The sequence below is a fragment of the Rhinolophus sinicus genome, chromosome 9, assembly GCF_057876585.1.
Source record: "Rhinolophus sinicus isolate RSI-liver-muscle chromosome 9, RSI-T2T, whole genome shotgun sequence".
NCBI classification, from domain to species: domain Eukaryota; kingdom Metazoa; phylum Chordata; class Mammalia; order Chiroptera; family Rhinolophidae; genus Rhinolophus; species Rhinolophus sinicus.
The window spans coordinates 39636982-39652308 of NC_142509.1; the positions used below are offsets into that span (position 1 = coordinate 39636982).

Genomic DNA, 15327 nt, shown 5'->3' on the forward strand with positions numbered 1-15327 from the left:
TCCTCAGGGCCGTGGAGTACTGGGGGGGGGGCACAGACGGACGGACGTGACTTGTTAACGCACTTCGATTGAGGTATAATTTACACACCACAAAATGCCCCCGTTGCAAAGGCAGGTTGGATGGGCTTCCGTCCGGTATGGTTACGCAGCCATCACCACAGTCCGGTTGTAAACCTCTTCCTTCCATCGCCGGGGAAAGTTCCCAGCCTCAGGCAACCACTGATGTGCGTCCTGTCCCTGTCGGGGTCCCCATCCTAGAATCACAAAGAAATGAAGCCCTGCAATAAGCAGCCTCGTGTATCTGGTTACTTTCACTTCATGGAATGTTTTGAGGTTCACCAACCACGATGCTTAACTCACCGCTGGGTAGCATTTCACTGAGTGGATGTGTCACACTGTTTACCTTTTCACCTGCTGACTTGGGTTGTGTCCTGCTTTGGGCTATTCTCAACAGTGCTACTACGAACATTTGTCTACACGTCTGTGTGTGAATGTTTATTTTCATTTCTCTTGAATAAATAAATACCTAAGAATAGAATTGCTGGGTCATACAAAACTATGTTGACCTTTTGAAGAAACTGCCAAATTATTTTCCAAAATAGCTGCACACGTTACGTCACCACCAGCAATGCATGTGGCCTCGTTTCTCCGCGTCCTCGCCTGCATGGCCGCAGCACCCCCCACCACCACCTCTTAGGGACAGGTCCCTAAGTTCTCTGGACACGTCCCCACATAAGGGAGGGGGGTTTTTATCAAGTCGTTGCAACACTGAAATGCAGGGGAGGCTCAGGCTGGACCCAGGGGTGCAGCTCCTGAAACCTGGAGGGGCTGGGAGCCGTGGCCTGCTCCCCGGCTGGCAGCAGGCAGCCGAGCTGAGTAGCAGCGGCTTCCTCGACAGGGCTGTGCTCTGCTGCCCCATGAGCCACGCATTCCCTGCTGCCTCTCCACCACTGAGGTCCGTGCAACTGTCATTTGGCCAGCTGTTTTCCTGACCATTCAGTAGGAATAGAATATTTCTTACACTTGAATGTCTTTCAAAATTGGGAAATAAACAGTCCTAGAGAGCCATTATTTGGAAAAAACAAAACAAAAAAGGGATAAAACAAAATTCCCTCTAAGACCGAAGGCCGTCTCTGCTTCGCCTGCCTGCCCCAGCTCACTTACTTAGGTCTCAGCGACACCAGCAGGCACCTGAGCTGGTGACGCCTGGATCTAAGCCTTGATTATTTTAATTTTCCAACAGACACGTACTGAGTTTAAGAAAGTCCAGTGTCTGGCACAACAAATACACACGACGGCTTATAAAGTGCAGCCAAATTCCATCGTGCGACTGAACTGTCCATTGTGCTCTTGTCCCTGACCCACCATGAGGCCCAGGACAGCTTCGGCTGGTGCCAGCCTGGAATATATTCCACCCCAACACTCTGCTCTTCACCACGTTTATTTACAACACGGGTTTTAACAGTTTGCTTCAGCCCAAGGTAGTTTAAAAATCATACGGGAAAGTCTTGTTCCGAATGACTGGTGCTTCACTCTCGGGCCACATACTCATTTCCATGACAACAGTAGGCTCCAAACCCGAGGTGTAACACACGCCACTCAGAGGGCACGAGGGCCAGGCGCAGTAAACCCAGGCCGAATCTTTCCACGGAGCGCCCCGTTCTGAAACCCGTGCAAAGGCTGCACTGCTGGGGCTCTCCCTCACAGGCGGTGGAGTGACCCCCACAACCCAGTCACTTGGTACTCACACAGGAACGCAATTCCCCTCTCCCGGAAGTAGTTCATTTTGTCATAAGTGAACAGAGACGGGAAAATGGGCTCAAACTAAGACGTGTTTCACCTGCTCGGACCCTCCACGAACATGTAACAGCTGAGAGCCGGAAGCAGCAAGACTGGGGGCACCCGGCGGTGATCCCCACCGGTCCTCCACCTTCTCCTCCCATGGAGCCTCTAGTAGGACGGTGGGTGCCAGCTATTTAAATGTGTTCATTTCTTTAAGGGCGTTTTTAGGGCCGTGGAGGCGATGCTGTCACAGCCCTAAAAGAGAAGCACTGCTACTACTTCCCAGGCCAGCAGAACGGGCCCCAGTTGGAGCGCTGCTGGTGACAAACCCCAGCACGCCTTCGAAGTGAACTACTTGGCCAACAAGTACCACCTCCACATGTTACACTGAAGTCCCATGCAGCCCACGCCGAGGATGAGACAATGCTCCTGGACGTGGACCCTCAGGAGAGGGTCAGTGTCATGCGGGGCGTCCTGCGGGGTCTCTGCTCCCGCTCCCCACATAAGAACGCAGGACATGGTGAGGCCAAAAAGGAACACCCACGGAGCCATAGGTAGGGGAGTCATACCACTATATTCTCGCTGGCGGCACTATACTCTCACTGGAGGCTGGATCCACACTGTCCGCAAACTGCCATCCACGCTTGCCATTCCAGCCGCCATCTTCTTGCTAGCCCCCATTCTCTCTCTCTGCTAGAGTACCCATAGCAGTTATATTAGTGGCTAATGGCTCACTGGTTACAGCTGACGGCCAACTAGCCACAGCTGATGGCCATGCAATCACAGTTGATGGCCATTTACTACCTGAGTCAGCACCTGTCTATGTGAGGCTGAGAGCCTGGAAACTACTTTCTGGGGCTCTGCCCCCACAGTCAGGTTTGTCTCCTCCACGGCTCCGTCACAGCAGCCTACGAGGTTGCCTGAGGAGCTAGGACCTCGGGCATTAGCTAAGCCATTGTTTTCGAACCTTCGGGGAGACTGAGGCCCAGAGAAGAAAGCTAAGCAGATGCACCAGACGTCATCAAAGTGAAGGCAATTGGATGAAACACTATGCATCGATGGACCAGCACGTGACAAAAGACACAAAACACAGCTTGCAACTTGCCACAGATGCTAAAACTCAACTAAATTTCAGAGACGGTACAATGTGTGTGTGTGGCAGGCAAGGGGCGGGGGGAAAGTGTGTCTTAGAATCTATGAAATCTGGTCCTTTAAATGATCTTGCTCAACCTTGCTCATAGATGGGGCAGGCAGTGAAAGAAAGAGACACAATATCTGAAATTGCGTTGTTAAAGATTCAGGGCCCTGTTAGTGAGCAATCTCCCTAACTGGAGTTTTCAGGCCTCTTACGCCCATTCCCACACCCCAGCCTGTCCCTCAGTGGAAACACCTGGACGTGAAGCCCACCCCCGCCCCATGGTCTCTGGTTCCAGCCCGTCCTTCAGCCCAGTATTAAGCTGGCCGCCTCTCCTTTGTAAATACACCTCGGGCCTGCTCTTCCCCCAAGCCCACACCCCCACCTGGAGCCTTCTGGAGACCCTCCTGATTCTCATTTCCTGTTACAACTCCACGTGCATACAAGCCACAAAGGAAACCCTCACAAATAAGATTCGTGCTATTGTGTGGAAGAGGGAAACGGGGGTCTCCCCCACCAGGAGCAGGCTAATCGCGGAGCTTCCACGTGTTACTTCTGTATTCTGTGCCCCCCCCCCCCCCGCCCCGCCCCGCCCCGGCACACACAGCGCCCCCTCCGCTCAGCCTCAGCTCCCGTCTCTGCCTTCTACGCCAGCTCTGCACCTCCTGGGGCCAAGTGTGAAAGGACGCGCCAGCAGGGAAAGGTGCTGTTCAAGCTGCTGAGACAAAACGCTTTCCTGACTTCCACGGCCTCTCTGCCTGCCTGACACGGCGTCTTCATTTGCTATGAAACGTGACGTCTACAATGTGCCAAAGGCAGGGATTCCCCTGGCTGAGGAAGACCATGTGTGGGTCCCTGTGTTTAAGGACACAGCGGGAGAGAAATGATCAGACAGGAAGGGGTGAGAGGCCTGAGAGCGCCCCTCCCTCGGACACCCTGCAGGACACAGCACCACCCAGGTATCGTTCACACGCCCTCAGGTCTTACGAGAGGTGATGGACAGAGGGGTGTCTCAGTGCTTTTTTCTTAAACTGACACAGACTTGTGATTAACATAATCTCACATCATTATCACAGCCAACAAAACTAACACTAGTTCCTTACCCAGCCTATGTGCACATTTATCTGATTATCTCAAAACAATGTCTACAGTTGATTTTATTCAAATCAGGATTCACACACTGCATTTGGCTGTTTTTAAGTCTCCCTTCTCTCCCTTTCTCTCTCTCTTTCCTCTCTCTCTCTCTCTCTCTCTCTCTCTCTCTCTCTCTCTCTCTCTCTCTCTCTCTCTCTCTCCCCTACAGATGCATTAACCTAAATCAGATATATGTCAAACGAGCAGGCAAGCAGGATTTTAAAAGAAGGAGCCTCTTAGCCAGCTGAGGGATCCAAGGGCACTGCATGGGGCCCTTCTTAACAAATATGCAGCCTGTCTCATGGAAGCTTCCGGAGAACCTTGCTTAAAAGGCCAGTGGCTGTAGACTATCAATCTCCTTTGTAGCTCAGAGATGGATAAATTATTATGTGACTCTGCCCAGAGGTTCGGGCTCCTTTTCGGGGACTCCCAGGTATTCCAAGAGGTAAAAATATGAAGGAACAGGCCCAAAAAGGGGACTGGGATGAAAGCCCCAGGGACCTGCCTGTGTCCCCAGTGGTTTGGGTCACACACTAATTCAGCTACGAGCTGCTCGTACTTTGTTCCAAAATCCAAGTGTAAAGTAGAATGCGGTAAGTCTCATAAAGAAAAAGAAACACAATAATTGTTCTGCAAGTTCAGAGAATTAAAAGACCTTAGTGCAACCCATGTGAAAGCCAGGGCCCCACAGAACCAGGCTGCACCGGGAGCCACACAAAATACCATATACTCACGAATTCCAATCTTTAGTTGTGCTTCTCAGAAAAGCTTTCACGGTACCTAGTTCATAACCCATAGCGACATTTTTTAATGTACTTTTTACTTTGGAATCGTTTTACAGCTACAGAGAAGTTGAAGCGATTTCTTTGAACGTCTTTCCCCCCTTCCCAAGTCCCTCGCCCTTGGGGACCTGTCACCCCCCGACTCCCCACACCAGCCACCCCCCACAAAAGTACTCTTCTAGCACCTCTTGTTCAACATTCGAATCATACAGATTGCCTCTCGGCCTCTTTTGTAGTTTGCGCTGCACCCATTTCACCCCCAGACTGTGCTGAAACTGGCTCCCTTCCTCTCCGTTTCCTTCCTGCTCCCACCCATGGCCGGACTATCCCACATCATGACATGGGAACCAGGAGGAGGCACATTCTCCTTTGAGGTGGAGGAAGCAGCAGAGTCACAGCTCCGTGGGAGGGACGAGAGGCAGGCTGGCAACCCGTCACGTCTTCCCTGACTGCGCCCAGGCCGAATGGCTCAGCCTGCTGCTGCGCTGCCACTGTCCCAGGGGCCAGTGAGGGAACTTGTGCAGTCAAGTCAGATTCGCAGGAGACATTTCCCAGGAGTGGAGGATGTCTGCATGGCTGGTGTTACCTCTGCTGAGATGCTGCCCAAAATATCTGCTCACAGCTCTGCTTCCCAATCCGATTGCCGAAGCAGAGTTCTGACAGGCGGCAAGTGGGAGTGCATGAAGCATGAGTCACGGCCCTTCAAATAAAGCAGCTGTGGTCGCAGTCCGCCATCTGCAGCGGGCACTGGCCTCCCAAATGCGGAGAGAAGCCTTTCAGCAGCTGCCCTTGAACCAAAACCCTCCTGGTTCCTGGGTCCCGTGCAAGCTTGTTATTTATCCATGGATCTGCACCACAGTGTGTATTAGACGTGGCTTTTCTATAAGACAGCACATGGCTCTAAAAGACATTTCTACTGTGTCCTATTAAAGACACTCAATCAGCTCCTCACTCGTCCCTCTTTCTACCCTCATCCTCCTTTAGATCTCCCCACAGGAGGCAGGGCGATGCCTCTGAGACTTAAAAGTCAGATCAATGATCTGTACACCAGCTGCCAGGGCTCCCATTTTGTCAGCATGAAAGTCAAAGTCCTCACAGTGGCCCACAAGGCACTGAGTGGCCCGGGTCCCCGCGCACCAGCCCTAACACACGTCTCCCACTTCCTGCCACCAGCCTCATACCTCATGCTGCTTCCTCAGCCTGGACTCTTGCCCCAGAAATCCACATGGATCACATTGTCACCGGTGTCGTGTCAGCACTCAGATGTCACCACCTTGCAGTCAGGCCTTCCCTGACCACCCAATGTACAAATGCACCACACTGCTTAGCCGCCTGAGACTTACTTTTCTCCAAAACCCTATCACACGTGGCACAGCGCACGTCCTACCTGAGGATGCTGTTTGGTGCCCGTCTCCTCCTCTGGCCCATAAGCCCTGCAGGGCAGGGGCTTGGCCTGGGCGGTTGACCGCTGTGTCCCCAGCTGGTAAATGTGTAAAAGGTACATTAGCACAAGCATCACCTCTAGGTAGGTAAATATCCTTCAGGACAAGTTATATCCGCAAGGTAAGCGCCAATCAGTGAGCACATTGTGCTGACAGAGCCCGAGGTCACAGCGTGACAGGCCCGGCCTGGTCACCTGGTCACCTGCCGACCCTGACTCTGCAGCGCGTCCCGAGCCCAGGCCTTCACCAGCCTCTCTGGTTTAGGGCCGCTCTCGGCTCCCGGACATCTGTCTGGACTGGTGACAAGTGTGGCCTCAGGGGACAGGAAACGGCCGGGCTGGCCCAGGGCTGCCCCTCCAGTCCACTCTGTCCACCGCGGCCGCATTGCTGTGACATGTCAGACAACAGAAGCTTTCAATAATAATGAAATAATCAAAAAATTTATCAAAAATACTTAAATTATCAACTCCCATTATATTATTACACATAATAATGGCCACAAGTAATTTTCTTGGTAGAACAATTTATTAGTGGATATGCAATAAAATACCTCCCCAAATGCCTTTCCAGAAATGACAAGGCAGAAAGTTAACTTTTTCTTTGGGTTCTTGGGGAGTTTTTTTTAATGTAAACATGAAATATTTGAAGAAATAATAAAAGGTAACAAATGGGCCTGTAAAATATATTTTAAAATCTGATTTCAAATAACTACAAGACTTAGAAATACAAATGTGTCATCTAAGGAATGATTTAAGTATCCAAATAGAAATCCAAAAGTATTTCTCTAACTTCAACTATAAAAACACAAATTCAGTAAGTATTTCAACTCTAGAAAAAATGACTTGAAAAAATGCAATAATTGTTATGAAAGGTGAGGACTAACAGACCGAACTTGAAGAGAAAGTGGGACGATGGAGACAGGTCATCAGCACAAAGCTCCGCTCCAGGTGACATAATTACACAGACAAGTGGGTGTGGGAAAGGCACAAGGCACAAGCATGATCTCTGAGTAATTAGCTTCCCTTCAGGACAAGTTCCATCTTCAGGGTCAGCACGAAGCCGTGAGCACACCCCGCGGCCCGACTGCTGAAAGATGTTAGAATCTCCTAGAGGCTCTGAGTCCACAGTCATCGGCAAGTAAAGAAGAGGCATAAGCACAGACTTTAAGCGAAGCGGTTAAATGTGTAAATTATGAATGACTGGAATTCATAACTGGAACAAATGAGGACACAGCTTCTAAACTGTTTGCTGTAACTCACACTCGTTTGGAATCAAGCGTATCTATAGGTTTCCAACTAAACCGTGTTACAACGCAGTCACATGCTTATACAACCACATACACAGTAATAAGAGTTAAGTATAGTTTGGGTACCCTGCACATTCATTTAAAGTTTTGATTAGTTGCTACCTTATAGATGTCCATTCACTAGCAAGATTTCATACATTTTACACGTCTAAAGCACATTATTGTAATAAAAAACATTAATGACCAATACAAATGTTTAATTATCATCGATGCCTATAAACGTTGGGATTAACTTTTAAAGTTCAGCAGAGTAGTAGGTGCTTAACAGGAACACTGAAGGGCTCTAGACAACAATTTAAATTTAGAAGAATTACTTAATGTCTGGGAATAATTTCCTTGCGTTTAGAAAGTAGTAAATCCTGGTTTACTACCATCTGAAATCTTGGTTCTCACCATCTTCAATTCAGACTTTATCAAAGTAAACAGGGAAACACAAACCTTATGTGATGAACAAAGAAGAGACGGTTGTCTGTACAGTGCGGTGACTAATTTATTATCTGGGTAAAGGAACAGGGAGAAATGGAGCTGCACAGAACAACTGAGACTTTTTTGGAGGCAGCAGGTGCGTTTAAACCTTATAAACCCGTAGTAACAGAAGGCACTTTGGAGGCTTTTTGGGGTGCTTTGCAACTAACGTTTTCCACGCCAATGGCAAACTCTGTAAACAACTGTGCCAAGATGGCTCTAATACCATGAAGCTCCCTATTTCTTTGACAAGGCGGTATAGAATATATAAAATGCAGTAAATTAAGATATTAATATATTAAACAATTAATTTATAAACATTTAAAATTATAGATATCTTACAAAACAGCTCTGTGATAATAAAAATTATTTTTGCAAACAATAAACACGACTTAAACATAGTACAAAAATGTCTCTTAATTAGCTTGTTAGCTGGGAAAAGGGCAGGGAAGAAAGTCTAGACCTGAAATCTAATAGTTTTGTAACATAAAATATTCCTAATTAAACTTTACATACAGATATTTTTAACACTGAAATATAAAAATTGAAATTTTCAATGATTCCTTATTTTAAGGCCATTGAAACAAGTTTCACATTGTTAAAGGTTTGTGACGTGTTATTTAGAGTCCGAGGGTGTTTGCGTTAACTCATCTCTTACGGCTTTTTCACTGAACAATACATTCTGTTGTGTTTTCCCCTTGAATTCACTAATAAAAAGCCAGCACTCTGTGCCACATGTCACAACGTGGAGGATTCACTCGTGGGTGGGAAGGATGCTGATTTGCTGCAGATGTGGTCTCGCAGGGGCTTGGGCTGTGGTTGCTATGACAGTGTTGTTGCTAGGGTAATTCCAAGGACCACAAGCAAAATAATCACACAAATAATAACGAACATCATTTTCTGCAAGATAAAGAAAAACTCTAATTAACTGCAGGCTGTCAAAGGGAAGAAGTCACTAGTGTGCTTGTCTAACAAAAGTCTCCTGGAGTGTGAGACAGTTTAACATACAAGTCCACTAGCAAGCAAGAACCCTAGAGGTCACAGAAAAGGGAGGGATGGGGAAGGAAAGTTCTGAAGGCAAAACAGAGTTACAGACACGTGCACATTAAACGAAAACTAAGACAACACTGATATGCTCCTGGAGGGAGAAGACAAGTCTGGCTGGCACCATGTGGTTTCTGCAAGGACACTGTCTATGGGTCATAATAAAATTCCAAACTGCTATTTCTCAGATGAAACGTGTATCGTTTTAAAACTTTAAATGAGTCTATTTCTCATTTGCTCTTATCTACACATTGTTTTACACTGAGCTATGATGTACGTGTGTCAGAAGTCATCAAGCCATGGGCTGGCGACAAGCATTTTACTTAATTAACAAGCATCCTCGCACCACTGAAAGCTAAACAACCTTTGGCTTAAGAAGCTCGTGTCGTGCAGGAAGCCCGTCTGTGGGAGAAGAGAAGGGTGTCACACGATGAAAGGTACACCATGCTGTCGGACTTCAGTTCTCTTCGTAAAAAGCAGAGATTCGTCATTTTAAATTAGTCACCAAAGTCTGCCGCACTTCCATCTAAGACACCAGAGCGGCGGACACTGGACGGCTGTGAATTAACGTGACGTGCCAAGAGCTCGATGAACTGGGGGTACAGAAGACAGCCTGGCCAGGCCCCTCAGCAAACTTGCCAGTCACTTACTTGGACCCAGGGAGCCCTGCCTTTGGGTGTCACCTCTCCCTCAAGTTCCACGTGACTTGTCAGGGTTACGTGTGTCCCAGCCTTCCCGGTGGCCTCTTCACACGCTCCCCAGCACCTTCCTAGGACAGCTTTCCCGCTGGCCTGTCCTACCTCCTTCCCACCCACCCCCGCCCTCCAGCTGCTTCCAGAAGGCTACATGGACGAGTGGACCGACGCTCACGGCCTATGGAGTGTGCCGATGTCAGGGTGCTTGGTACGCGCGTGTGCCTCCCCCACATCTGGCTTCCGGTGCACCCTAAATGCCGTACATTTAACAACCATCTTGCCCAGACTCCTGCTAACGGCTCTGGCCCCCTGCTAGAGCACCCTGGGAGTCACTCCTGTTTCCATTCAGCTCCCGGCTCTCCCACCTACGATACAGAAGTCATGGGCAAGCAGCTTCCTCACCCCGACTGCCCACAGGAAGTCGGGTGTCCTAGCCATGCTGAAGGTCACGGGGTCGCCTCCCAAAGAGCCTACGTGCAGCCCGGCCTATCAGAAGGCTTTGCCGAACGATTTGCTAAAAGAATAAATTTTCAAAAGTAAAATTAAAGACACCAACCATGGCATTTGTGTACAGATAATTGTTGCTGTGCCTCCGGTGTGTTTCTTCAGTAACGGGGATTGTTTTGTGCACCGTATTTAAGCAGCCGGCCAGGCCCGGGGCCAAGAACCAGCCCACGGCTCCTTGACAGGCCCCTGGGAGGAGCCTGCATTAACTACCAACAGCAGCACCCATGAAAAAGCAGCTCGTCTCACTGAGGCCAAGATAAAGACTGGTTTTAGTGTAACCACATTCAACTAACCATGTTACGGCCACTAGGAAAAGTTAAGAACATTCATATTTTAGAAAGAATTATGAAAATGTCTTTAAAATACCATTCTATTAGTAAAGAAAACTCACATATACTGTTCTTTTCGGCAAGGCTAATAGGAAAGCACTAGGAAAGACACATAAATTTCCTGCCAATACAAGTAGAGTGCTGTGAGTTCCTTCTGCCTTCCAAAAAATGGACCATTACCAAACTCAACATCCCCGGGCTTGTTACTGAAACAATTTCAAGTGCAACTTTGTGGCTTTATGAATGTTAGAACATTAGCTGGGAAAGCTGCTCATGATTAATTGATTAATTGAGTGTGCTGAGTGTCACAGGTGCTCAGATTAAGAAGTAACTCTTCAAGATTGAAAAGCAGCAATGAACCTTGACCACACAAGTGGTGTCTTTCCACCGTATCTTTTTTTCCCCATAAAGTGCCAAGTGTCTGTCAAGGCGCAAGTCACCTTCATAATAAAAGACTGAATTCATCAAAGACTACTTGTCACAGTCTAGACATCCCGGGACATTTCACAGTTTTAATCACAATGATTATGCCAAACAAACATTTTAGGAGAAATAATTGGTATGTCCAAATTTGCCAGAATATACCAGAGAACATTCTAACTTAAGGGTTAATATAGGAAGGCTGACTCCAAATGCATAAGAAAGCCAGAGGAAAAACACAGAATCTACTGAGGTTTGAACAGTGATACTCATATAGTGAACAAAAATAAAGATACTTTAATAATTGAATACCTTTTATATTCAGAATTGTTTAAAATTAACAGGCATGCTAACTCAATAGTTTTCATTTTAATAAGGGAATATTTTTAAACAACGAAGTCAGGAGGAATTTTAATTTCACTGACTGTTTTTCACAGCTTTAGTTCCATTCCTTCCAATTCCACTATAAAACAATGAGTAAATATATTTCACAAAGCAACCTTCAGTTGTTGCAATTCTTCTAAAAGTTAAAATTTAAGAGATAAATTGAAATATTAAATGTGAGTTTTTAACTGCAGATTAACCTTCAGTGCTCTGGTTAGTACACTTGATGAAGGGCCGCCAGCAGGAGAGACACGGGCTTCCCGGATGGAGAAGCAGAGGCCCGCTGGGTGCTGGGTGCCACACTCACATGCCAGTAGTGGGTGAACCTAGAAGCTTTTCAGCTGCATAGGAAGAAGTCCTTGGTTTAAAAACGAAGACCACCCAGCCTGGGTGTTCTCAGCACGTATCCAGCTGGAGACCAGAACCCGCGAGCAGGGCAACTCACTGCTCCGTGCCAACGCCTGCACCGCTCCCAGCAAGCTTTGCTACTTGCAGGCACATTAGAATTGGGCGGCACTACTATTAGCTAATTGAGAGCGTGAATAAGTAGATCAGTTGATTAGTTACTTACTGCCGCGCCGGCAGACAGGCACACACACTGACGTTGTCCGCGTCGTCATTTGCCAACTGATAAACCAATAATTAGAGCAATTACAGCAACCAGAAACACCGACACAGCAACAATTATCCACTTTTTCTGTCAAAGAAAAGCAAGCGGATCATATCACGGTTAGTTTCATGTCACTACATTGGGAGACGTCAGTCATTGAAAATAAATGATTCTTCAGAATTCATTTTAAAGTCTAAGTTACGGGACATCTGACTAGTTCTGTTTGACAATTTTTAGTTCTCAAAAAGTGATTTTTATTTTAAAATCAGACTATTTGGAGATAAACTGTTATAGAACTCTTAGAATATCAGATTTCATCAGTGTGAGAGCTGCATGATCATATTATTTTGATAAATTTCTGATGGATTGAGATATACACCTTTTTCATGTCTATAGAGCTATGCAGCCAGCCTGGCCAAGTTGTTGATCAGTTAGTTATCTATTAATAAACAACTAGATATAAATAGGTAAGTTAATAGATAAATTAGGCATATAAATAGATTAACATATCCATTAATTAATAATTAATAATATCCGTTAATTAATAATATATATTGATTAACATCTATTAATATGTTAATATCTATTAACAAACAACTAGATATAAATAGGTAAGTTAATAGATAAGTTGGTTATATAAATAAGTTAATAGTTATATAAATAGATAAGTTAGTAGATAAGTTAGTTATCTATTAATAAGGCCCCTCCACTCCTTTGTTTCTTTTTTGTTTGTTGTCGACAATCAACTCCCTCCCTCCTCCTGCCATCGCCTATAAAATAAGTCACTCCAGTCATGCCACCTGGCTCTCGGGCCACACACAGCTGCCCTGGCAATAAAAACAGGACACCAGGAGAGGGGCCAGCCAGCAGCCAAGCACCCGAGAAGCAGACTGACACGCTAAGCTGCGTGGTCTCAGATGCCAGGCATTTGACGGGAAAGGTAGGGATCATTTTTGAAAGAGGCATCGCATTTCTGACCAACTGACAGTCCAGGTGACAAGGAGACCCTAGCATCTTCCACAGCGAGGCTTCCTCAGCAGGTTAAGCAGGAAGACACACCCTCCACCATCTTTTCTCATTCCAGGAAAACCAATGAACTCTTTCTTCATTGACATTTTCGCTGGACTGACAGGCTGTGTAGGTCATGATCTCTCAAGTGAAGGCCCAGCCTGTGCCTGGAACTAGGCTAAGCAAGCAGTGCCCCTTGAACCTCATCACCTCATGACCACGTGATCACGACACAGAATGACGTGAGCAACCGCGCCTTTCGTTTCATAGACGATTCACACACCAGATGAGCCCACGACCAAGCAGAGTGAGGGGCCCTGCAGGCCGCCAGTGGTGCGCAGAATGTGCGTGGACAGTCACGACAGGTGAATCCACACGCAGTCTGACTCCTGCTTTTCCCCAAACATTTAGAGACTCTCCTTTCACGGACTCGTGGACGTGGCGTGGAACCTGCAGTCCCCAGCACTCAGCCCTCGGCCTGGAAGAGAGGCCTGCACACCCAAACAGCCATCTTCCGGGGGCAGGAGGGTGATGCTCATGGAGAGCAGTGGTTTGGGCTTCGTGTCCAAGGCGGAAGCCACAGAGTGATGGGCAGGGACACAAGCCACAGCTCGATGGTTCCCCAGGCCCCAGAGCAGAACTTAATTTTCTAATTCATTGTGTTCCTAGAAGAGCTTTCACTCACATGTACGACACACTTAAGATTCAGAAAGAGATATTAAAACCCATTGACAGAGCTTAAATGTGGGTGTTACATAAAACCTTAGGTTCACAGTCTCAAATAATTCTCTTCTTTCCTCTGAGACAAAGGATTAGCAAATAAATAACCTAACTAGAGAATACAGTGTTCATTGCGTAAAATGTGTAATCAATGGATTTTAAGAGATTTTCCAATCCCATTAGTTTTTTTATCTCCCTCCAAATAATGACCCAAGAAACAGCGAACTGTAGAATTTGAACCACTTAACCTCGAAAAGTAAAATGGCCTGACCTTTGGTTGTACAGGGTTATAATTACTTAGGACACAGAAAGATTCATGGTCAACTTACCTAACAAACTTCAAATTTCTCAGCAAAAGGAATAGTTCAGTTTTAAAATGAAACATTAAGAAATTTTATCTCTTGGAATACCTTTCAAGTTGGCTAACATCAATGTAGTACAACTTGAAACCAAACAGAAAAACGCACGTTATTTCATGAAAACGAAACTCACCCTCCTCGCTTTGCTCTGGTATTTAATAGCTTTCTTTGTTTCTTCCTTCGCATGTTCTACGTAGTCTGCGGCATTCATAACGTTTTTTTCTATGTTGTTGATCATTTCACCCTTAAAACAAAAGTTTCAAACTGAGGAGACATTTTCAAATGACTGAATTACGTATCTTAAGGCAGCCATGTAGCATCAGTAAAGTTTTTCACATGAACATAATGTGTAAGTAATGGATACCGAGTTTTTCACATTTACAAAAAGACACCATTACAAATGCTCTAACACAAAGTATTCATAATTCGACTTATATTGTGAGAAGAATGAGAAGGGATGGAGAAGACTGATGAAGGCACACGGAGGAGACTGAGATGTGCTCTCATGCGTGAACTCTTTAAGGACGAGCACAGGGGCAGGGAGGCAGCTCCGTCAGCTAAACCAGTGCTTTATTCAACGCGCATACATACAATGAACAAGAATGGCATCTGTTCTAACGGGTGCTAGATTGGTGCGATTACTTTAAAATAGCAGTAAACTAAGAGTAGCTTATGTTTGACACTAAGTTGACTAAATTAATGAGCAAAAATGTAAAGTGAGGTGACTAGTGAAATGTCGGCGAGAAAGCGTATTACCTGGTTTGTGTCCCCCCGCAGACACAGCCTGCAGCAGTGACAGTGAAGCACTGAAGAAAGGTGCACGATTAACTCACTCGCTCACAGTTTAACTCACTAGTAAGTTTCGCTGATACACAGACGTGGATTAGATGAAGCAACATAACGCAATACTAACAGACTTCTAGGAGGGCAGTGAAACAGGCTAAGAACACAGCAGGTTTTCTAATGGAGCTGAAGGCAATACAGTTGGTCTAGAATAATTACTGTTGAACTCTAAAATACTGTAAAATCTTCAGTAATTATAAAAACAATGTACTGTTCTTATTGTCTCACTGGTTTTCTTTGGAATACTTCCTGAAAAGCAGCAGCTGGTAGACCAGACTCCCAACTCTCTAGTTCCTGTATCGTGAATGACAACGGGTACCCCCTGACCCCGCTCCCCATCGAAATGCCACGTGGTTGGTGGT

The 15327-nt window shown here is 46.3% G+C and overlaps 1 protein-coding gene across 4 annotated transcripts in view; it reads right to left on the minus strand.

Moving 5' to 3' along the window:
- Positions 1-6781: 6781 nt before the first annotated feature.
- STX2 (syntaxin 2) overlaps positions 6782-15327 on the minus strand; it is a 32055-nt gene continuing 23509 nt past the window's right edge. For 2 of the 4 annotated variants that reach the window (XM_074321925.2, XM_019748788.3), the window contains exons 9-11: positions 14256-14366; positions 11997-12122; positions 6782-8946 (exon numbers count right to left, since the gene is read on the minus strand). In XM_074321925.2, the coding sequence (XP_074178026.2) occupies positions 12042-12122; positions 14256-14366 (192 nt within the window). In that variant the 3' untranslated portion in view covers positions 6782-8946; positions 11997-12041. Of the gene's footprint in view, positions 8947-11996; positions 12123-14255; positions 14367-14878; positions 14929-15327 lie in introns of those variants that run through there. The other 2 variants (XM_074321926.2, XM_074321928.2) reach the window with 2 other exon arrangements.